Genomic DNA, 23,151 nt, shown 5'->3' on the forward strand with positions numbered 1-23,151 from the left:
TGTTCTCTTGACGCATTAGTATTCCACCTGGATAATATACAACATATATACATATATTTTCCCACAGCTCTGAATAACGGGCACAAAATCGGGGGGATAAAGAAAGTATTAACCCAGCCACGTGAGGCTGGGTCGGAATTATAACCAGCCAGAAGGTACGTCTCTGGGCCGGTTTAAATATTATTCTTGTACTCAAATGGTAAATATAACCCTTGACAGGAAATTCATTATACGTATATAATTTGCCAATTTACAGGCATATAATATACCATTATCGAATATCAGGTAAGCCTGAGTATTAACACTCAGTCTTAATAATAATTTTGGGCACTTCATAACTTAAGAACAAAACATCAATATTTGCGAGGAATGAGAATCGGCACGGGCACTTGTAAAGATCACTTTAATATGGCACCAAGGCGGAAATACACAATTGGTGAAGCACAGCGCCGGTATGATATTGGACACTACCTATGCAATTAGTGACTTCACGAACTGTGGGGCATTTTCTTGCTTCAATAAATGAGGCAACCTTCACCCTTTCTATGGGAGACATCTTTCTCCCACCTCTTTTTCCTAACAAGCTTTTCACCTAATAATAAGATATACAAACCTATCGGTCTTAAACACATGGGAAACGCCAAGTGTCTTTATATATAAAAATTCTCACTTGCATGGCATGTAAACTAAATATCAAGAATTAACTACATGTACAAACTGTGACCACGAGACAATGTATCTCGAAACTCCAATATTGGTTGTATTGTATTTTCTTTCCCAGCCCTGATGAAGTCATGGGTTCCTGCCCATTCGACGAAACACGTGTTGGCTGGACTTGGAGAAAGCCTTAAAGATTAAACGAACCATACATATAATCTCAATCTGTATTGATTTTGTGAATTGGAATTGTGACATTGTTTCTTGTGAAATACTCAAAGTTGGTGTGATAGGATTGTATATATATTTGTACTTTTACTAAACACCCATATGTACTCTGATGAAGGGTGGTGTTGCTCTCCTTTCCTGTTTCTCCTGACTCGAGATTATTACCAACACAGCGTGCAAAGAACGGTATGGCGGGGTAAACAAGTGGTTATGTCAAAGACATTATGCGAATAATTTTTATTAAATGATTTGTGCCTGTTCGGTGAATGAACGAAGGGCACATAGTTGTTGCTGTTCTTGTTAGGATGGGCACAATGCTAGTGATAGCGAGAAATCTGTTGTGCACAAATGATATTTTGTCATCCAATGAATTGGGGGTGGTAACACATTCGTAGTTTTGTTTGGGGGCACCTGAGATAAGTGGTAGAAGTGGAATACATATGATATACTTAGCTATATGGACATTGTTCGCAGTTTTAAAATAAAGACTGGTAAAAATTATTACTTTCGTATGGACATGCACGCTTAAAATACTAAGTTGTAAGGACATTTATATTTTTAATCAAGTCTGATGTCCTTTAAGATTTCTGCAGTAATTGGTCAAGGGGATAGTTTCTATACTTAAACCAAGTGTTGTTCTTCTGTCGCTGATAGAGAACAATAAAGCTCTGGCATTTTGTCCCCTTTTTATCTACTAAGCGATTTATACACGAAGTGTTGAGATAACTTAGTGGGTCTCTATGTTTTGGTTTATTAATATCATGGCGAGGTCGTAGGGCATGTTGGTACTATTGCTTTTAAAATTATGTGTTGTTAATTTACTTGTTTGTGAAACTAAATAATAAAGTTTAGATTCCAGACCATATTTCCTGGTATGGCATACGATCCAAACATGTGGAATTAAAACAACTGAGTAATTGATTTAAAAACGTGACATGTGATACTCAAGCCCCTTCCATTGCAGTCTGAAGGTGACGGGGGGGGGGGGGTTGAGTAACACGGCATCGCGGATAATGGCGATATGAAATAACGCCGGTTAATATTGCTAAGTAAGTGTATGCGCAGATGCAAGGTTTATTTTTTTGGAGTGGTGAGAGACGGGCAATTTAATTATAGTCATTGCTCTGTTTCGTACCAGCACATTGCAGCAAAGAAATTGAAAACATAGAGGCAATGATGATGCAAGTTTGACTGTTTGATATAAATCAACGTATCCTTTTGAATGTTATAATAGCGGCTTAACTCGAGACTCCAAGACTGCTACTAAGCCGCCCCAGGACACACCCATGGACCCTTCACCTGCCACTCCTGCAAGTTCGACTGCATCAAGACCCACACCAAATCCACAGACTCCAAACAGAGCTCCGACACTAACCACCTGAAGTGCATCCTACTCAACACCCGCTCGGTCCACAGACACGCCATTGAACTTTGGAACCTACTCGACACCACATCACAGGACGTCGCCTTCCTTACAGAAACCTGGATGAATGACTCATCAGCTCCCGACATCGCCATAGCCATCCCGGACGGATACAAGATCATCCGAAAGGACCGCACCATCCAAACAGGAGGAAGCATCGCCATCGTCCATAAGAACTCCATCCGCATCACGACCAGCTCAGACGATAACCTCGCAACCGCCGAACACCTTCACTTCCAGATCCACACCGACCCCAAGACCACTCTCAGAGTCACCCTCATCCACAGACCACCAGGACCCCGCACACAATTCTGCGAAGACATCACCGACTTCATCAGCCCACACGCCCTCCCCTCCGAGGACTACATTCTACTGGGAGACCTCAACTTCCACCTGGAAAAGAAAAAACGACAGCAACACCACCACCCTCCTGGACAACATGGCCAACCTCGGACTCGAACAACTTGTTGATACCCCCACCCACTATGCCGGGCACACGCTCGACCCAATCTTCACCTCCAGCAAGCACATCTCCTTCAACCACACCACAGCTCTCCACTGGACGGACCACAGCTGCGTCCACTTCGACTACAAAAAAACCACAACCCACAACCTCCCACAACCAATCCCCCGAAGAAACTGGAACAATATTACCACCGACCAGCTCTTCACTTCGCTTCACCAAAACCCTCCTGCCAAATCATCGGACCCAAACAAAGCAGCCACCAACCTCACACAATGGATCACCCACAGCGCCAACGAACTAGCACCCTTGAATCAAGCCATAAAATCAAGCAAGGTAGTAAAAAAGCCCCCTGGTTCAACGACGACCTTAAGTAATCCAAGAAGTTATGTCGCACCCTCGAGAAAGCCTGGAGAAATAACCCAACCACTGACAACCTGGCCACCTTTAAGAACGCCACCCGCAAACACCACCAACTGATGCGTTCCACCAAGAAATCAGCATTGAAGGATCGACTTGATAACAACGCCCACAACAGCAAGGAACTATTCAACATTGTCAAAGAATTTACCAACCACATCGCCGGCACCAACGACATCACTCCCTCCCAAGACCTCTGCGACTCCCTAGCCTCTTTCTTTCACAACAAAATCGCCGACATACATAACAGCTTTGAAAACCAGTCCGAAGACCAGTCCACTCCACCCACCTCCAAACCAAAAACCCCCCTCTAACAGCCTTTACGCCTGGAACCCAATCACCACTGAAGACACCATCCGCCTGATGAACTCCATCCACTCAGGATCGCCAACCGCCCCATGTCCCCACCACATTTTAAACAAAGCAGACTCCATCATCGCACCCCATCTTCGAGACATCATCAACTGCTCCCTCAACTCCGCTACCTTCCCGGAAAGCTGGAAACATGCCGAACTCAGCGCCCTTCTGAAGAAACCCACAGCAGACCTCACTGAACTTAAGAACTACCGCCCCATCTCGCTCCTCCCATTCCCTGCCAAAGTCATTGAGAAAGCCGTCAACAGTCAGCTCGCCGCCTTCCTCGAGTACAACAAATCCCTCGACCCCTCACAGTCCGGCTTCCGAGCCAAACACAGCACCGAAACCGCCCTCATCGCAGCAACAGACGACATTCGAACACTACTGGACAATGGAGAAACAGTTGCCCTCATCCTACTTGACCTCTCAGCAGCCTTCGACACAGTCTGTCATAGCACCCTCATACAACGCCTCAGCAACGTCGGAATACAAGGAAAAGCATTGGACTGGATCATCTCGTTCCTCGCCGGAAGAACCCAGAGAGTCCGCCTCCCCCCTTTCAAATCGGAGGCCACTGAAGTCATCTGCGGCGTACCACAAGGATCTTCACTCAGTCCCACCCTTGTCAACGTATACATGAGTCCCCTCGCATCCATCGCGCGCCAACACAACCTCAACATCATCTCCTACGCAGACGACACCCAGCTGATCCTCTCCCTCACCAAAGACCCAAACACCGCCAAAACCAACCTGCACGAAGGGATGAAAGAAGTAGCCGAGTGGATGAAGAACAGCCGTTTAAAACTGAACTCTGACAAAACGGAAGTCCTCATGTTAGGATCATCCCCTTCCGCCTGGGACGACTCATGGTGGCCACCGGCCCTGGGAAACGCTCCGATACCATCGGACCACGCACGCAACCTGGGCTTAATCCTGGACTCCTCCCTCTCGATGACCAGACAAGTCAACGCCGTATCATCATCATGCTTCAACATCCTACGCATGCTCAAAAAAATATTCCGTTGGATCCCCACCGTAACAAGAAAAACGGTTACCCACGCACTGGTCACAAGCCGACTGGATTACGAAAACACCCTCTACGCCGGAACCACAGCCAAACTACAGAAAAAACTCCAACGCATCCAAAACGCCTCAGCCAGATTCATACTAGGCAACCCCCGCCAAGCTCACATCTCCGATCACCTGAAAGAACTCCACTGGCTCCCCGTCACCAAGAGGATAACGTTCCGACTCCTCACCCACGCACACAAAGCTCTCTCCGACCTAGGACCCGAATGCCTCAACACACGCCTGTCCTTTTACACCCCCACCCGCCAACTACGATCGTCCAATCAAGCCCTTGCCGCAACTCCGCGCATCCATAGATCCACTATGGGGGGGAAGATCCTTCTCCTACTTAGCGGCTAAAACCTGGAATTCTCTCCCCACCCACCTCCGCCTTACACAGAACCACCTCTCCTTCAGAAAGCAACTAAAAACTTGGATATTCGATAAGTAAAGGACCCCCCCTCAATCAAGCGCCTTGAGACCTTCTGGGTGAGTAGTGCGCTATACAAATTCTTGAACTACAGTGAGAAGGATTGACAAGTTTGTCGGCATGACGGGAGCTGCTGTCTGGCGGGTGGTAGAAACTCCTTGATGAGCATGTCGATTAACATTGTGGTAATCTGTCATGAGACTGTTTACGTAGACTACTTACCAGTATATGGCATCATCGGTTGACTGTCAACCGGCAATCGATGTCTGGCATAACCAGTTACGGTAGTATATGGGGATGCACTAGGTAATTTTTGTTAAAGCTGCACATGCGGTAACTTACTTAAGCTGTGCAGCTGCCAGAGAAAAGATGGTGATACGGTGCATATATATGCAAACTACACTGACTGGGTAAATGTATAGATATTGGTATCATAGGAGAACGGTTAGAGAATGGACTAAGTGGCGGTCATGTGTGTTACTTAAAAATACCATATTTGTCTACAGCCCCAGGTGTACCACCTATCATAGTGGTCACCAGAAATTAGAATTTGGATTATATCACAGAATTTGGAACTTTGAAGACTGAATACGTCACGGTTTTTAAGGTAAAGATGGGGATTGTGGTCCTAAATGATATATAGTGAAAATGTCCCAACTTTTTATGTACCGAGATGTTGAATGTATGTACTTTATTACAGTGACTACGGACTCCTTTAAATTAGACTGAGATAGAAACTGAAATAATACTTTAAGACGTGTTTTGGTGGATTGAACACGCACCGATTTGAAAGGTATTGATGTATTGTGCTTAATAAAAACAATGACTAGCGCATGGGATGACAATTTCAATATAAGGCCATATCGTTTATATTGTTTACTTTACATACAACTACTTTCTAGTCTCTTTGGAAGTAGTGATCCGAGTACCTCTTTGAATATCACAGGATCTGAGTTATCTGTTGAATGGTGAGGACTGAGTATTTTTGTGACTATTGGTTTTGATGGATTGACACCAATGGTTGTTTTATATATACACCGGGGTGGTTATATGGATTTTTGGCGTGGGTAGTAATTTTTTGTTTGGCACTTGTGGTTGAAATTGGTCTCTCTTGTCGGGTCTTTGGTTTGTAACTCTTTCAGAACACATTGGATGTGTATATATTTTTCTGTTTTCTCTTTTTCTTATGGGCTCTTCCTTTTGGTTTTTGACACATGCAGACCATTGTGTACTTTTGGTGGTTAATATTAATATGTTTCCAATACTAGGACTATTCTTTACAAGAAATGTAATTGATTTTGCTGATGCATTTTCAGTAAGTGTATTAGGTTATCAACATAATGTCTGACTGCACTTATGTTATGTTAGCAGCCCTGAGGAAGCCCTATTCAGGGCGAAACTCGTTGGCTGTACTCTGGGTGTACTTTTCATATGTGGTCCAAGAATCTATTAAAGGATCTTGGTTTACAGCTTTTGAAGAGTCCGGATTGATTCATCCACTGTGCAGTTGTTCATTTTGAAATGTTTGTAGCCTCTGTGCTTTTTCTTGTGTATTGTAACTGTGGTCTGTGGGCAGAAGACCAGTGAAGTGGGCAACACTGACCAAGAAGGGAGTTTAAGATTTATGTATAACTAAGTGGTGCAGCTTTTAAGTATCTCTTTCTGCCTTTGCTCTTGTTAGTTGCGTAAATCATAGTACATGAATCACATTTCCTAGCACCACATAAATCACTGACCCCCCTGGCCAACTGGCCTTCTCTAGGGCTCAAATGTCCTATGTCCAAAGTGTCAGGGTGTGCTGCCAATGCAGCAGAATCCAAAGTGCGCCATCGCGCTGGGGCAAAGGAGTGCATCTCACTCTTATCTCTCAAAACCTGCCCCCCAAAGAACTGTGGCCTAAACGTAGCAGCTGGCACCAAGTGCTGCGCAGCTGTGAAGAATAAGGCCTGGCACCACTGTGCTCCCTGCACTGGTGCGGCGCAGCGGTGGCACTTTCCATAAAGGGGGCCCGGCACCTCTGTGCCCTCTTGACCCCCCACGTGGCTCTAAACACATACCTCCATCATTGGGGCGGCCCACTCTCTTGCAGGACCGCCCAGGCACAGACAGTGTGCATCGAAATGCCCTCAAACAATAAATGCCTCCTTGGAGCGGCCCGCTGCCAGGTGGGGCGGCTCAGAATCTGAACCTCCAGCCTGTGCCTTGATCGGCACCACAAAACGGAGAAGCCCCTACTCAACGGGCTCTCCAGGCACCTGGACTCGCGCTCTGCTCCCTCGCGCTGGAGCCACTTCTCTCTGCGGGGCTTCCCTCTACTCTCGGGAGCCTGTGCGCTACCATCAGCGGCCTCTCCACTTCACCCGGGCCCCCTCCTGGGACCCGGGACTTCTCTCCCCTCACCGCGTCTCCGGCAGGTGGGACTTCCTTTTGGAAGGCGGAAGTCACGCCAGGCATCGCGCTGCCTGACCTCCTCTCCGGCCTCCGGCTGCAGTGGTGAAACGCTGGGTGGGCTCCCGCTTCGTTTAAAGGTACCGGCGGGGTGGGCACCTGGCGAACAGCACATAAGCGGGGTGGGCACCCGCCATAGACTCAAAACCCGGGCTGGGCACCCGCAAACACTTCCCAAAGCGGGGTGGGCACCAGGTCCGCTCTCCTCCATCAGGGGGGAATCCCCACGTCGGGATTCCCTCGGGAAAGCCTGCAGCTTCACGCTGCGGAGCCCTCGTGCTCCTTTTCCTTTTGGCATTTGGAAACAAAGCGCTCACAAGGCGCTAGAAGCAGCCCAAGCTCCTCCAGTGTCCTTGAAGATCACAAGCAAAGAAAAAGGTGACAAGCAAGAAGTTCCTTTAGGGATCAAAGGACAATGCAGGGCCCAGGGAGGCAAGCTGTCATGGCAACCGCCCCTGGGCCCCAGCAGCAGCACGCCCTAGCAGGATTCAGTAACAAGGACTGAACAACATCATGGGGTCACAGCCCAAATATTTATATCAACATTTTCTTTGTCTTTAGTGCAGGGCATGGGGGAACCAGATGCAACTGGTTCAGGGGGGAATTTGAGCACTTTTTTTGCAAGCTCCTCTTCCACCTTTGGTATGAGGGGGGCTAGGTGATTAGACACCCCACAGAGGGCGGAGCCAGCATTCGCTAGGGCAGGCACTATCCTATTCAGAGTCAGGGGATTACCCCTCCCACTACTCCTAGCCTAGATGTCCTATTCAGCCCAGCGCGGACTCACCCTGCCCCTGCTGAAGCCACACACACCTCCCAGGCCCTGTCACTCACAAGCCAGACATGCAATTCACATCAGGCAGGCAGACACATAGCACACAAATGCCAACTTCTAAAAGTGACATTTCTCTCAGTCACAATAAATCTGCGCACACCATTGCGCAGCATTTACTCTCACGAATTCATACATACTAAACTTGACCCGGCTGATCCTCTCATACCAGGAATTAACATGGACACACTTCTTCCCAATGCATTCCTATGGGAGGGCAGGCCAACTTCACCAAATGTGCACAGAGAACGCACGCACTTTACACTGGACTACAGTGCTAAAGTGCCCAGAGGCCTAAAATCACCAACACCATGTCAGAAATTAAGGCAAAAAGTTTAGGGGTGAACCTGCCAAAAAGGGCCAAGTCCAACACTGATGTTAACAGTATTTCGGGTGTGTGAAACTGATAAGAGACGCAGACTAGGAACAAGCATTGGTAAACGCAGGAAAATATGCTACAGCCAATAGAAATTGAGGAAAGGTAAGGGGCATGCACAGGAACCAACGAGACGCCAGGAAAGAGAGGAGGCGGGATGTAAGTCCCTTTTAAGTTTATATAAAAAAAAGATTACTCAAGCACAGCGGGAAACCTAAAAAAGGGATAGAAGGAGAAATGTTTAAGAGTGGAGTATGAAGAGACCAAAGTAAAAGACTAGGAGAAGGGGCGCCTGAAAGGCAAGGGTAAAAGAAGTTACGATTGGTGAAAGGGAAATAATAAAACTGGAGAAATGTTAACATTTCATTTGTTTTTGGAAGCGGGATCTGAACAGGTAGTGACTGGGCGCCTAATACTCTGCCCCCTAACAGATGGATTTCAGCTCATCGCTATATCCAGGGTGGGCGTCACCAATGCAACTTCCCTACTGCAAAAGATTGAGGAGGTCAGCCGAGGGGATTTTTCCCCCCTGGGAAACCAGGACCAAATAAAGCACACAAAAAACCTGTTCGAACAGTTGTAAAAAGGTAAGCAAAAGAAAGCAGTAACTTGCGGAGAAAAGTGAATTTTGTAATACATGATCAAATTGACTCACAAAAACATTTACTCATTGATCAGCTCACTGATCTATTGAATACAAACCATACCCACATTAAATGCGTCCGCACAGTTAATTGTTGCTTTCTCCTTAATCACAACCAACATCTCAGACATTTATTTAAACTTTGAGCTCACTGTTGTGTCGTGAATAATCCACGATGCGAAGTAGAAACTCCAAAAAATACTTTTTAATGTTAAAAGTACAAAAAGGCCCACAAGCTAACGCCACAGTAACTGCGTTGCTCACAGAACAATGCACAATTATTAAACATAACGACTAAATCTAGAATAGCAGAACGTCTTGATATTGTTCATGACGTCCAAGGGTGAATGAACATCATGAACAATGCTGCATGAACTTACACAATGCAACACTCACTTCTAAAGGTAGCTCAGGAAAATTTCAGAAAAGGGGTCATTACAAACCCAAGACGAGAGCATAATGCCAAGATATGAATCACAGATTTAAATTAAAAGAGGCGTGGCAAGATACAAACTCAACGAGGACTCTTGGATACACCAAGTCGCAGTCATGGCTACATGTTCGTTCTTGTCTCAGAAAAACATTTGTTTCAAGTAGCAAAAATTAGACAGATGGCTTTACAGACCATATTCGGATAATAAAGCGGGTCAAGATTTACTAAATAGGATTTAAATAGATTAGATAATCTCAATTTTGTGCAAGCAATGGAACAAAGAATACTATTTGCATGAAAAGCACACATATATTAATATCAATGGAGTCTCAGCTTCAAACAGTTCAGTATGGGAGACCTGTAAGGGCATATCTGTGAGGCTACATGAATGATTTAAAAGCAGAAAACAGGACTTGAGGCTTCATTATGGTGGTCGCACTTTAAGAGTGCTCCGGACCCCTCAGTCATTTGTCTCCATTGCCAGAAGAACCTAGTATCTTCCGGATAAGCAAGGGACTGCAGTGGCCTCCCATAGTTGTTAGTCGACCGGAACCCTCCTTTGAAGCATTCAGCGCATACGCGAACGGAGGGCTGTTGCTGCCCACAAGATGGCGGCCTCGACCAGACACCGAGTTCTCCGGTCAAAGTTGGACGTGGGTGCGGTGGACCACAGGAGAAGCAGCTGCAACATGATATTGGGAGCGGCCAAAGGTGGGTGTTAGCGGCTGTGCTGGGCGAGCGTCCAAAGGCCTGATGCACCCTTACGGCCTGCAGTACCCGGGGTCGCACCGTACTGACTATCGTCACAAGTGGAGGTCGAGCGACCTGTACTGAGCCCTCCTCCTTTACCCTGCTATACGCAGCAGCCCAAGGGGTGCTGAACCTGCTGCCCACGAACGTGCTTGACCGCGGCTGCAAGTAGAGAAAATAAGTGGGCACAGACCACTCCTATCTAGGAACGTCTGCTAATTTTCTGGCGCTGTGTCTGCATGGACAGTTATCCTTTCTCTGTCTGGGAGCCTGACCAACAACACAGTGCCGGGACCTTCAGTCTACAGAGGGCTGATGTGGGTCTCGCCTGCTGTTCTTTCCATCCTGCTGGGTCCAAACTGGTTGCAGAGAAACAGGTCCTGGGGCAGGGTGTGGATGTCTGGGCATTCTGACCTAAAAGTGAGCAGGGTTGTTTGCCCGGTGACCTGACCTCTCCTTGGGAGCCAAGGCCATCCTTAGTTTCTACTTTCTGAAGGACCCTCTGTAGGAGAGTAGGGTCTGCAATCCTATGATCACCCCAGATTTTAGCTTTTTGCATCACTGGTTTACGACTTTCCCTGGCTGTGGGCCTGCTAATCAGACCCACAGCCTAGCTGTTCTCTCTCTAAATTGACAAGCATGTACCTTAGGTGCATTTACCAATTGGTACTGGGCCACCTTATCAGTCCCTGTACTGCATACCTTAGGTATCCAGGGCATAGGTGTACCCAGGGCCTACCAGGGGCTGCAGCATGTATTATGCCACCCCTGGCTGGCCATCCAAATCTGACACAACTGGCTGCATGACAGCTGGGGCAAGGTGGTGTAATCACCCTTTGCTTTAGATATAGTATTCCTATATCTAACCCTAAAATGGACACATGTATTCCTATCAGTCACTCCTATGGCAGGCCTTATCAATCCTGAAGGCAGAGTGCTTGGAATTATGTGAGATGGTGCTCTGGCATGAGCTGAGCCCGTTTGCAGCTTGCGGAACCAAGTCCTAATTGCTGTTCCATGATAACGCGTACCATATACTCTTAAGTGCCTTATAATCCTAGCGGTTATTTGCCAACTTTGGTATCGCTTTATCAAAACATGTCGAGTAAGGTGTCATACGAATTGGAATACTAACCCCCCGCCAATTCTGGCGACGGGGTTAGCATTCCACCCTTCTAGAGGGACACGACATGTATGTAACTGTGAACCCCGGTTAAAGCTTAACACAGCCTCAGCTCCACAAAATGGATGCTGCCACCACAGACACGAGTCTGACCTCCTGCTGCTGGGAGTCCTTCCAGCGAGGAGAGCTTGGACAAAGGGTTTCCTGTCAGGGGCGGTGCTAGCACCATCCCAGACAGGGTTTTGTGTATCCCAGGTAGGCAGGGCTGAGAGGAAGGTGACTGCAAGTGGCACCCCGGTGCTCACTGTGCATATGCCGGCTCAAACCCTGAGCTGGGGAGAGACTGGACAAAGGAGAGGGGTGTAACCACCCCCCTCCTGGTCCCACCCATGGGCAGGACCTAGTCGCGGGCCAGCCCCTTTTCTTAGGATAAAGGTAGGAGCAGGCCCCCTTCCCAAATTAGATAATTCTGAATCTTGACTACTTTCCACGAAAGAACTCTTGAACATTTCTGAAGACTCTCCCTTGTGGCTAAGGAGTAGCCACCCTGCACCAGTGGGCACCATCTAAGCGCTGCGGTTTGCTGTAAGTCCATCCTCCGGATCAAGAATGCCCAGCACGACGAAACCCGGATTCCCTGGCACCTCTGACCTCTCCCTGCATCATCAGCCCAGCTGAGATTCGTGGGTGTGACGAGACCTGAAGGGACCGGCCATCTTCAAAACTGCACGACGCTTATCCAGCACGACCGCCGAGGGATCCTCAAGTGAGTGCTTTGGGGTTTGAGAAGCCCTAACCCTGAGCAGCTCCAGCACTGAAGTCCAGCCCCCCAGCATCCACGAGATCTGCGTGGGTCCCTTCTGCTCTTTGCTGCTCACCGCGTTGTCCGGCCACTTGCCTGCTGGCTTGTAGCCCTCCTGACGACGAACCACGACAATTGCATCTCTGGTCTGGTTGCTCCAGACTGGCCCTAGCTCCCCTCCAAAAGAGGAGCACCCCGGACCCTCCTGGTCCACTCCAGACGCCATCTTGAGTCCACCGCGTGGGCTTGCCTTTGCCAAGGTTTGTTGCCCCAATCCTGGGTCCAGCATCGCCGACAGCAGACACCTTCGTGGGACAGCTCGCCCCTCCATCCTGGTCGCCGACAACGCCTCCTGGTCCGAGAGACTGCAGAGCCCAGCGTCGCCCACTCACCTGGTCGAGGTGACTTCATCCGGTGCCATCCTGGTGCCCACCTAATCACTGGCTAGTGATTAAGAACTGAGTCCCCTCTGCTTTCAGGTCTTCACCATCATCGATCCAGGCTTGGATCCCTCCGAATATCTTCACTGGTCGCCTGCCAGCAACTTCTTCTTTCAGGCTCCAAAGACTGTAACGAGGATTGCCGATGTCTTATGAACCCTGTGCAGCCGCAGCCCCTGGGCTAGGTAACCTGAGCATTTCGGTGCTCCAACATAGGTTCACTATCTAAGTGTCCAGATCCTTTTTCGTTTTCAGCCTAACTAGTCGGATTCGTCCGATAACTGTAACTTTACGGAAACTAGCATCCATAGACTTTGTCCCGCATCCCGCTTGAGAGTGCACACTCTGCACCCGATCTCCCTAGGCCTCCTGCTCCTAACCTTAGGGTTCTGTAGTGTAGTCCTAGCGATCCTGAAGCCTCTGGATCTTGTTACTTACCTGCTGTTATTTCGCATTCCACTTTTGTAGTATATGGTTTTTCGTGCCCCTCGGGCATTTGTGTAAATTGTGCAACTTGAAGTATTTTCGTAAGAGTTTTGTTGTGTGCTTAGCTCCCTGACTCAAAGAGTTCAGGGTAGACTTGTTATAAATAAATATCCTTTTATTTTTATAACAACTTGTGTGGTGTCCTTTCACTTGGTGTTCAAGGGGTATATGTGATGGTATAACAGCTGGCTTAACACGCCCTCTAGAGTTTAGCCTAAAGACTGCTCTTGTCCATGCTACTATGATAGCTGGTCTATAAGGTTGACTTACAACTAAGTGTGGGCGGCCAGCTACGCTCCGTGCACGGAGTGTGCGTAGTGCCGCCTACTCCGCATTTTGCGGAGCGGGCGTAGCCAGGCGGCACTACGCACGCTCCGCAGACGGAGCGTAGCTGGCCGCCACCCGCCTCCCTCCCGCCCTCCCTAAATACTTTCAATTAAAGGAGTCAAATAATTAAAATGCACTTACCTTGCCCGCCGCTGCCCGCCGTGTCCCCGGGGCTCGCTATCTTCCGTCTTCTTTACTAATGCGCATGCGCGGGCGGCCGCGAATGCGCATTTTCTCGTTAGGTTGTCACATTGACCTGATAGCATGTATATGGCAACATGTCCCATACACTTTGGAATCCTCTCCTGTAAAGCTCTGCCCTCCCCGGAACACACGACCGGTGGATTCCCTGCTGAAGCTCATATTTACACCTAATGCCCCACCATGACTCCATACAGTGTAATGTCATGGAAACTTAATGGTCTCCTATATTTGGCTATAGAAAACCTACCCGGGCTGGCAGCATCAAATTTATTTACCACCGAAGGAGGCTTATGCTTGGCACACCTGAAACTATCACGCGGCTACACATCTCTTCCAACTGGTCTACCATTCCCACCCCACGCTAGAAACCCCGGTCTGTTTAACCAAAGATAAAAGCTTATTTATTGTTTATAGGACACGCTTACCGACCATGTACATTCACATCCTGCAACAAGATCACTACCACTGATGGAAACCATACATCATAGATTCTACAGACAAAAACTGGAACGAGATTCTTTATTCTCCTGACAAACGTTTATAAGAATCCAGGTTAAAATGTAGTTATTTCAAAATCCTACATAACTGGCACGGGTCGCCTTTCTAACTTCACATGGCTGGAATGGCAGCCTCATCTCCGTGCTGGCATTTTACTCCCAGCTGGGGAGATATAATTCATATTCTATGGACTCTCCCCATAATTCAACCATACTGGGAAGCTGTATGGAAGGTGCTCTCAAACTCTGACATCAACCTCCAACATTCCTGGACTTGGCGATTCTACATGAAACACTGGAGGTGGAAAATATCATTAATCACCAGAACCAATGGTTGTGCTCTTCACTGGCAGTAGCCCAGTTAAGACTTGCGAGACATTGAAAGTCAGCAACACTACTGTCAGTAGAAGAATGGCTGGTGGCCCTGACAATAACAGTCTCCCACAAACAGGTGATACATGAAATAAACGACCAGTTTGATGTTGTTGACAATATTCGGGAGTAGTTGCTGTCTTAGAGGGCTCTTTGATCTGACACATCTATCTGACCCTCCTCTGCTCTACCCACTTCTTCCCTTATTGGCCTCCTATTAATTGCGTTATGATCTACATCTAAAGGACCCTGACCATGGGCGGGACTCCCCCCTGCCTCAGCTGAGATACTGGAGATACTTGGGGCGCTAAACAGAATCTCCTTTCCCTTGACAGACGTTTGTGAGGTCCCAGATACTGCCCCTTCTCCTCTGATGACTAACGAGTTGTATTATTACCAGGTTATAACTGGTCAGACAAACCTTGTGCACAATGAGCAGGCATATTAGCTAGCCTTTAGCATTACTGGAAGGACTGCGATGATTTTTTAACTGTCTTTTCTGAAATATTATTAATTGTTTTAAATCATTCTCTGTTGCTTTTATGAATTGTAAATATTTTTATTGTGAAACTTTTATGGTTCTCTGAACCGAAATAAAGTTAATCTCGACTTGACTGCGACAAATTAACAGTGAAATGGTAATTTGCAGAGGAAAAGGTTCAGAGTAAAGTGGTCCAGAATAGGTTGGAGGCCACCATCCAAACAATTTGGAGAAACGGTCCGAGTCATGGATTGCCAGTATTCTGCATGATTGGGTACCATCCATAGGTAGCTCATGCTCCTTCAAGGATGGCATATAATGGTTTAGCTGTTAATGCAGAGGATGATCGCGGTTGCTGTACTCTGTGACCTCTGGCACTATTACAGCCTAACAGCTATCCTTTAAAACACACAAGCCTCCCTTCCCAGAGACACTGCATTCCACACGGCCAGCTCTGGGACTGGTTATGAGGTTTTCCTTTTGATTACTTCCTGCAGAATGGTCATGCTATAGATTTTGCGCTCTAGTGACAGCAGGTAGAAAGAGGGGGGTAGGGATGGGAGAACCCGTGCTACAGCCCATAATAAAGGCACAAAAGACAGAGGCTTCCTCATTCAGGTACATCGTAACATGTTGAGGATCCCACCTATGGTAAGAATGGAATTAAGGGTAGGTAATGTCCCTGTACTTCAAAAGGCCCCCCCAGATTACGACCCTCGACACCCTAGTGTCTGGTCCACTTCAAATGACATCAGTAATGCTGCAGAAGAGTCACTCAATTAACACGGCTGTCTGACACTCCCTCCAACCTTCATCTTGAGGACAGACAGGAGATCCAAAGTGGAATTCTGGTCTGTAATTGTCAAACAACACATAAGATACATATGAATCCTTCTATACATTCATAGGTTAAACATACATGCAATATTATTGTCCAACATGGATGATCAAAAGACCCTGTTGCTCGGGACTTGCAGTACATTTTAAAAAAGAGAAACCAGAAGGCATCCCTACCTGTGCAAAAAAAACATAAAAGGAATGTACTGAACGTAAAACAGTCGCTGCCATCACAGTCAGGCCTCTAGCCTGGCAAGCTGACAATAGTCAAGGTTCGTAAAGGAAGGATGGATGTGGTGTGCTGTGTTAGACTACGCAGCCCTGCTCTGTGTTCTCAGTCCATTTCCATGCAGGCCCCCTGCATACAGGTGTGATAACAGTTGCATGTGCTGAGACCAAAAATCCCAAAACTTGCTACATGGGGAATGCTGGGCAGGGGTTAGTTCTTTCCAGAGCCATGCAGGGAACATTCCCACCACAACAGCCTCAACATAGCACTGGGCATTCAGCAAACAAACATAAGTAAACACCTCAAAAAGCAACAGAAGCAATGGGCAAGCCTGTAAGTTTTTAGACAGTGCCAACTCCTTCAAGAACCATACTATTTGCCAGGAAGCTTGCATAAAATTCTACCTAGAAGAATCATTGAAAATAAACAATGAAGCTTCATAACGGAGTGCTTGAATACCCAAACAGCATTACACTAGTTTATCATAATGAAAAATAAGATGCTTGGTACAATTGCAGCCTCCTGTGGAAAACAAAATGAATAAAGGGGCAAATATGCACAGTGAAAAAATGAGGCATGAAGTGGGATACAGACTGTCATATTAATAGTGCTTTCGTCAATTAAGTGCCATTCTACTTGCTGGGTTCTTAAGGTGGCTAAAATATTAATACCTCTACTTGCCGCTAGTCTAATCTTTGAGGTGTATTTTGAGAACAGTTTATGTTAGTAAATTGACATTTATTCATGGACAATACGTTTTTCTGTTATATTAACTTACCATCAGTAACAATATTTTTTGTCTGTCCATTGCAAATTATAACACTTCCAGGCTTCTCAGGATTTGGTCGAGGGAATCCATTTTCTTTTAACTGCTCCTCATTCAGCAAGTAGTCCTTTAGAAGTTTATACAGAGAAGCTCCTTTAAAATCTAAATAAAGAGAGGACTATTTTTTACATTTAGATTATTTATAACTACATTTCAATGTTGACAATCCAATTGGCCCAACAAATTGTGTATATCATGTACCACAAATTAAACCTGGAAATGCTGAGGCATGGAAAACACTGACCTGGTAACTGCACAAGTGCTTGCAAATTGACATTATGAAAAACAAAAATACTTGCATACTTTATAGAACTGTTTAAGAGGAGACATCATGCAAACAGTAATTTTTCCTTTTAGTCTTCAAGAATTATTTAAATGTACTGGTTACTATCACCTCATTACTCTAAGTAAAATTCTATCATTACTATAATTGTGTTGTAAAAATGTATACGCAAATCTGAAATCTGTGCAGTGCTCTTTTTGTAAAATGTTTTACTTCCTTGCTCTACATCTATGTGTTAAAAAGCCATTTTTGATGATACTGGATGCTTGCTGTACAAGTTACTTACCTTCGGTAACAATGTATCCGGTAGAGACGTTGTCTTGCCACAGTTTGCTAAACTTAAAATTATCCTCAGGCGTCAGACTGGATCCGGTAAATTTTTGCAGCAGCACCTTGGCGTGCCGGGGGACGGCGCCACACAAACCCGCCCTGACGTCGTCCACGGATGAGACGTCAACGAGGTCATACAAGTCCCTCCCGGCGCGTTGATGTCAGTTTTCTTCAGAGAAACTTTTCCGCAACACAATACGGAGACAACAACAAAACTGTGAGTATGGGAACACTGTGCGAAGGAGGAAAAATCCGTAAAACAAAATAATCGGATGGTGCAAAACAGCATCATAAAGGACAGTGTGAGACACTGTATACCAAAAAACCAAGAAGTAAGGGCAGAGCAACGCTCTGAGAAACAACCCAATAAAGCGAAGCGTAGACCCTCCCCAGAGACGGAGTAACAAGGGAAGAATGTCCTGACAGACAAAAGGAAGGCTGCTATTGCAACGCATGAACTGGGCCGGCCAACAAGGCCGGAGCACAGGAAGAACAACAATCCACTGCGAGGTGACAGTACAAGGAATGGCACATCCCCCTGTAGAGATCTAAGGGCCAAAACAGACCAATGGACCCCAAAAGAGGAGAATGCAGATGAGACAAGAAACCCTAAACCGATGGGAGGCAGGAGGGAGGAAAAAGAATAGAAGACCCCAAACTTTAAGGACCATAGTGGAAGAATGCAGAGAAAGGGAAAAATGAATCTCCTGTTGAAGGCGAAAGCGAAAAGCACCACTCCACAGGAAGATAAGCCACCCAGAGGGAGGCGGCTGCAGAAGGCAAAGTCAGAGAGTCGCACCAACTTCAGCCCCCTGAATGAAGACCAGTGCCAACTGAAAGGAGGCAAAGTGGAGAACTTCACCTGGAAGGGTCCTCACAGAACGGGGAGGATGGGTGTCCGTTAAGGAATCTGCGGCTAGACAACGTCCCTACCAGATACATTTTTACCGAAGGTAAGTAACTCGTACATCTGATAGAGCCATCAAGCCGCAGATTCCTTAACTTAAAACAGATACAACAGCCATACCCCAAGGGGGCAATGGGTCTGCGACAGACCAACAAAAAGTGAACGAGAACACTGAGCCGGCATCAGGGTGACGGACTATAGGGAAAGCTGTGGAAGTGCAGCCAATCAGCAGACCAAGCAGCTCGGAAGAGTAAAAGACAATGGGAGGCAAAGGCACCACAAGACGACCAGAAGGGCACGAGACCTCACCCGTGTGAATACAGGATGGAATAACAGCCCTAAGCCACAATCCCAGAACGGAAGAGAGAGTTCATAATGAGAGAAGGAAGAAGAACTACTCCTAGAGCCCAATGGCCGCTAAGTCGCCACCAACCAAGATCCAGCGGACAACATGGAGTGACATAACCAGAGCTTACCCGGCGGGTCTACGCAAGGGTGACCTAACAGGCAGCAGCCAGGAAACGGAGGACAAGAGGCAGGGACTGAGCAACGTCCCAGAAGCGCAGGCAGGAAACACAAGACACACCAAGAGCAATACTCAGTCACAAGAAAGCGACAGGTTCAGACAGCAACCCGCTGAAGCACGCCAAGACAGACCACAACGAGGAACACACATGTAGCAGACGGCTACTGAGACAAAGCAAGTGGCGTGGCTAAGAAGATTAAGGGACTGCCCAACAAGGCAACTTGAAGGCCAAGGGGAAGAACGCACCCAAAGGGAGACAGAGGCAGGGCGCAGCACCTGGGACGAACACCAGAAGAGAATTGTCCCGCAGGCACACCAGACACAGAGAAGGGTGCCACCTGAAGGAAAAAGACACATCCGAAGGGGTGTGTACTCCGAGGCACCAAAGGTGCCTACAGGGACCATAAAGAGAAGTTCACGCAGAGCTGCGGAGAACAACCTCAGATCTCCGGAACCACCACCTCCAACTGGGAGGAGAAATGCACCCCCACAGAAGAGAGGAACTGTTTAGCACATTAACGGGACAGACAATACCCCCAAGATGTAGAACAGCCAGAAGAGGAGGCTCACCCCAGGGAGTGGAACCATGGGAACCCTTGTTGCCGAAGCAGCATGAAAAGGCACCGAAGTGTACTATAAAACGTGCAAAATAAAAACGTCACCGTGTAGAACGATGGCAAACCTGAGCACAAGGCACCCAACTGCTCCCTGAAAAACAGGGATATAGGAGCAGATCTCGCATAAGCGAAGAAAGGCGGAGGCGTGTAAAAAGGATACCCAGTGGTCCTCAACATGCGGGTATCTATAGAAAGGGCGAGCCACAAAACCAACGCAGCTGCGGGCACTATAGCAGGAACCCACTTAATGTACCAGTGGCAGGGCGGCAGCCTCGGAAGAAGCGTGCTAAAACACACTGAAAAGACGTCCCAAGGGACAATGGTTGAAGAACATTTAGTAACAAGTAAAAAACCTCTAAAAGAGTAGTATGAGACACACACAAGGCGCAAGCAGGGCAGAACCTGGGGCCTGTGGGAGGCAGTGCCAAAAGGCACAACACGGAAAAACGCCCTAAACGGTAAGATAACACCAAGGGAAAAGGGGAGCCCAAAGGGACCTCCAGGCCCGACCTGGCACGAAGCAAAGCTATACAATAGCATATAGGTACCCCACCTGGGGTTGATCATGCCCCCAAAAACAAAAAACAGGGGAACACGTCTTAGGGTAATCCACAGTCAGAGGTCAAGACACGAATAACCTGTTGAACAACGGCACAGTCAGCTTACTGTCAGCTCAAAAACGCACAGTCCAACTTGTGGATGCTGAATGAAAGTTGCAAAAGGAAGGAGGGGTAACCACCCCAGGGTAGGATGACCTGAGACCTGCCAAGTACAACCCAGGGAAGGTGGGGGGGGGGGAGCATAGAGGCGCTGAATCGCTGAGTCGGCGTGAGTGTTAAACAAAAGGACCCCATAAAAAGGCAGGTAAACAAGGCGCTCACTAATATTTTCCGGGAAGACGCCTTTCTGCAAAAAAGCCTGGCAGCATAGTGCAACAGAACCGGCCATAGCCCGGCCTAAGGAGTCTGAGGTATCCAGGGCCGACCGAATAGTAAATTTTGCCAGGTCAAGTCAGTCACGGAAATGATGGAGGAGGTAAGCACGAGCGTCCTCAGAGGTTGAAGAGATAAGAGACTCTGCAGACTCCCAAAGGGCAGAAGTAGTCCGAGCCAACACACACGGTATTGAGGGAGCGAAGAGCCGCGCTAGTGGAGGCGAAAATATTACGACCCTGCGACTCCAGCTATCTAGACCCCCGGGAGGGAGGAAGCAACAGCGGAGGCAAGGAAGGAAAGGCAGCTTACAGAACGAGCCCCGAACGTCCGGATGAACAAACAAGCAAACCGGATCATTCGGAGCGGTGGCGGTGCATGATGGAACAAGCCACCGGATCACCCGACGGAGGTCGAGCACAGGTCCCCAGAAGGGCATCATAAAGGGAGGCTTCGAAAGGCAGAAGCAGCTCTACATTTCCCGAATCATGGTGGAGAACATCCAACAGGGGGTCAACAGGCAGGGGAACTGAAGGGGGCAGCCATGGAAACAACCCTCACAAAGGCCACACCAGCCTCGGTAGCCCTCCGAGGAGGGGACAGTAACTCATCCGTGGGTGTGGCTGTAAGCTGAGCCACCCACTCCAAGGGAATTGTCAGATGAAAGGAGGAGCAGACCAATGTCCAAAGGGAGGAAGCCCCATGGAGGAATGAGGGTCCTGAAGGGGCTCTTGAGGAGGAGGAGAGTCCACCGGAGCCACGAGGGAGGGGAAGGCAAGCACGGACCCAGCGTCGACAGACGTCGGGGTGACGCCGAACTTTCTCCGGAGAGGAATCGATGATCCGGAGTCGACAACCTGGCGTTGAGGCGGCTCCAGGGCATCCTCGGCCGGCGCAGACTAAGCCTCGTCCGGCACGGACTCCACCTCAGCCTCAACAGGCTCCGAAGTAAGGAACAGAGCCGGAGACGGAGAGGCAAGTCTAGGGCGCTGGACCGGCGCCGACTCTGCCTCAACCACAACAGGCTCCAGCTCCAAAGTAAGGAACGGAGCCGGAGGGGCAAATCTATGACGCAGGACCAGTGCTGGCTGGGCCTCTGAAAAGGCAGCCGCCATTCCGGCAGACCGAGCGGGACTCAGACAAGCTGCGAGTATCAGCGACCAGCTGAGATGCCACATGGATACCCACTGGACTATACGACACGTTAGGGGTGCTTTGGGCCGAAGAGGGAGACACAGCCGGGCCACGCTCTGACATCATACCTCCATCACCTGGGGCAAGGTGCTCAGCCTGCGCTCGGGGCGAACTCACCGGCGAGTCCACCGGAGACGCCCCACGCAACGGGGGTTCCGAGGATGCCCCAGGGAGAGGAGGGGACCCAAGGGAGGTATGCAGGGCCGCGACATAAGCCGCCATCTGGGTCCCCAGCGTCAGGAAATGGCGGAAAGGGGAGGGCAGACTATCGGGGGCGCACGTCCAGGAACTAATGCCTCCTACAACAGGAGGCTATTGCAGTATTATTTTATCTTATTGCTAACACTGTACGTATTTTACTTTGCATTCGGTCTTACAGTTGTAGCAGTTCATATCTCTTGCATGAGAAATAAGACTGTTCAATAAACCCTTTTTTATTGAAATGCCCATCTATCTATTTCTGTGTAACTGTAGAAACGAAGCACGCGCGATTGAATAAGTTAAACTGTTATCTATTGTTTCCACAATTTCTGAGACGTGTTCAGATTCTAAGGGAAACAAAGTTGTCATGTTTATGCGGTTGTCAAAGACTAATCCCTTCTTGTTCATTCGAGAAGTTTCTAGTGACCTTTGAGTTAGCTGGCACACGCAAGTAAACAAGTTTAATGTACTCGATAGAGAGATACTGACCTCTGTCCTATGTCAAAACTGTAGTCTATATTATTCCAATGCGCTGAGCCTATCAGGGGAACTACGCTACACAGCGCCTAACAGTTTGGTAAGGCACTAATTTAACACTAGATACTGAAGTAACTCAGTCGTGCTTTTCTCAGAGACCCTCTACTCATAATACTCCATATGATGTCTGGAGGGGGTAGAGATAATATCCGCAATATGCGGAGTAGGACGAAAATCCTATGTATTAGCTGTTTGGTTTGTTGAACATTGAAGGATACAGTGTTCCAAAAATATTGTGCACCTTATCTTTATTCCCTTGAAACTTGCTCTGCATTTTTCATTAAACAATGTCTGATAGTGAAAACCCCAGCATCGGTGGAGTTGCAGGAGACCAAGCCGCACCAGCTTTTAACATTACAGGTTTTGATGAAACCAATGAGAATGCTATAATCATTCCTCTTAATTTAAGGAGAGCGATCACTCTAAAACTAATAAGACATGGTCTAACACTGAGATGTGGTAGAGCAGTTTT

General features: G+C 47.8%; 1 protein-coding gene across 1 annotated transcript in view; it reads right to left on the reverse strand.

Moving 5' to 3' along the window:
• LOC147728286 (uncharacterized) overlaps positions 1-23,151 on the reverse strand; it is a 1,395,946-nt gene that overhangs the window by 707,033 nt on the left and 665,762 nt on the right. Inside the window, exon 9 of the mRNA XM_086963769.1 lies at positions 17,105-17,254. Coding sequence (XP_086819895.1) covers positions 17,105-17,254 — 150 coding nt within the window. The remainder of the gene's footprint in view (positions 1-17,104; positions 17,255-23,151) is intronic.

Source organism: Lissotriton vulgaris, chromosome 3_1 (genome assembly GCF_964263255.1).
Source record: "Lissotriton vulgaris chromosome 3_1, aLisVul1.2, whole genome shotgun sequence".
NCBI lineage: Eukaryota > Metazoa > Chordata > Amphibia > Caudata > Salamandridae > Lissotriton > Lissotriton vulgaris.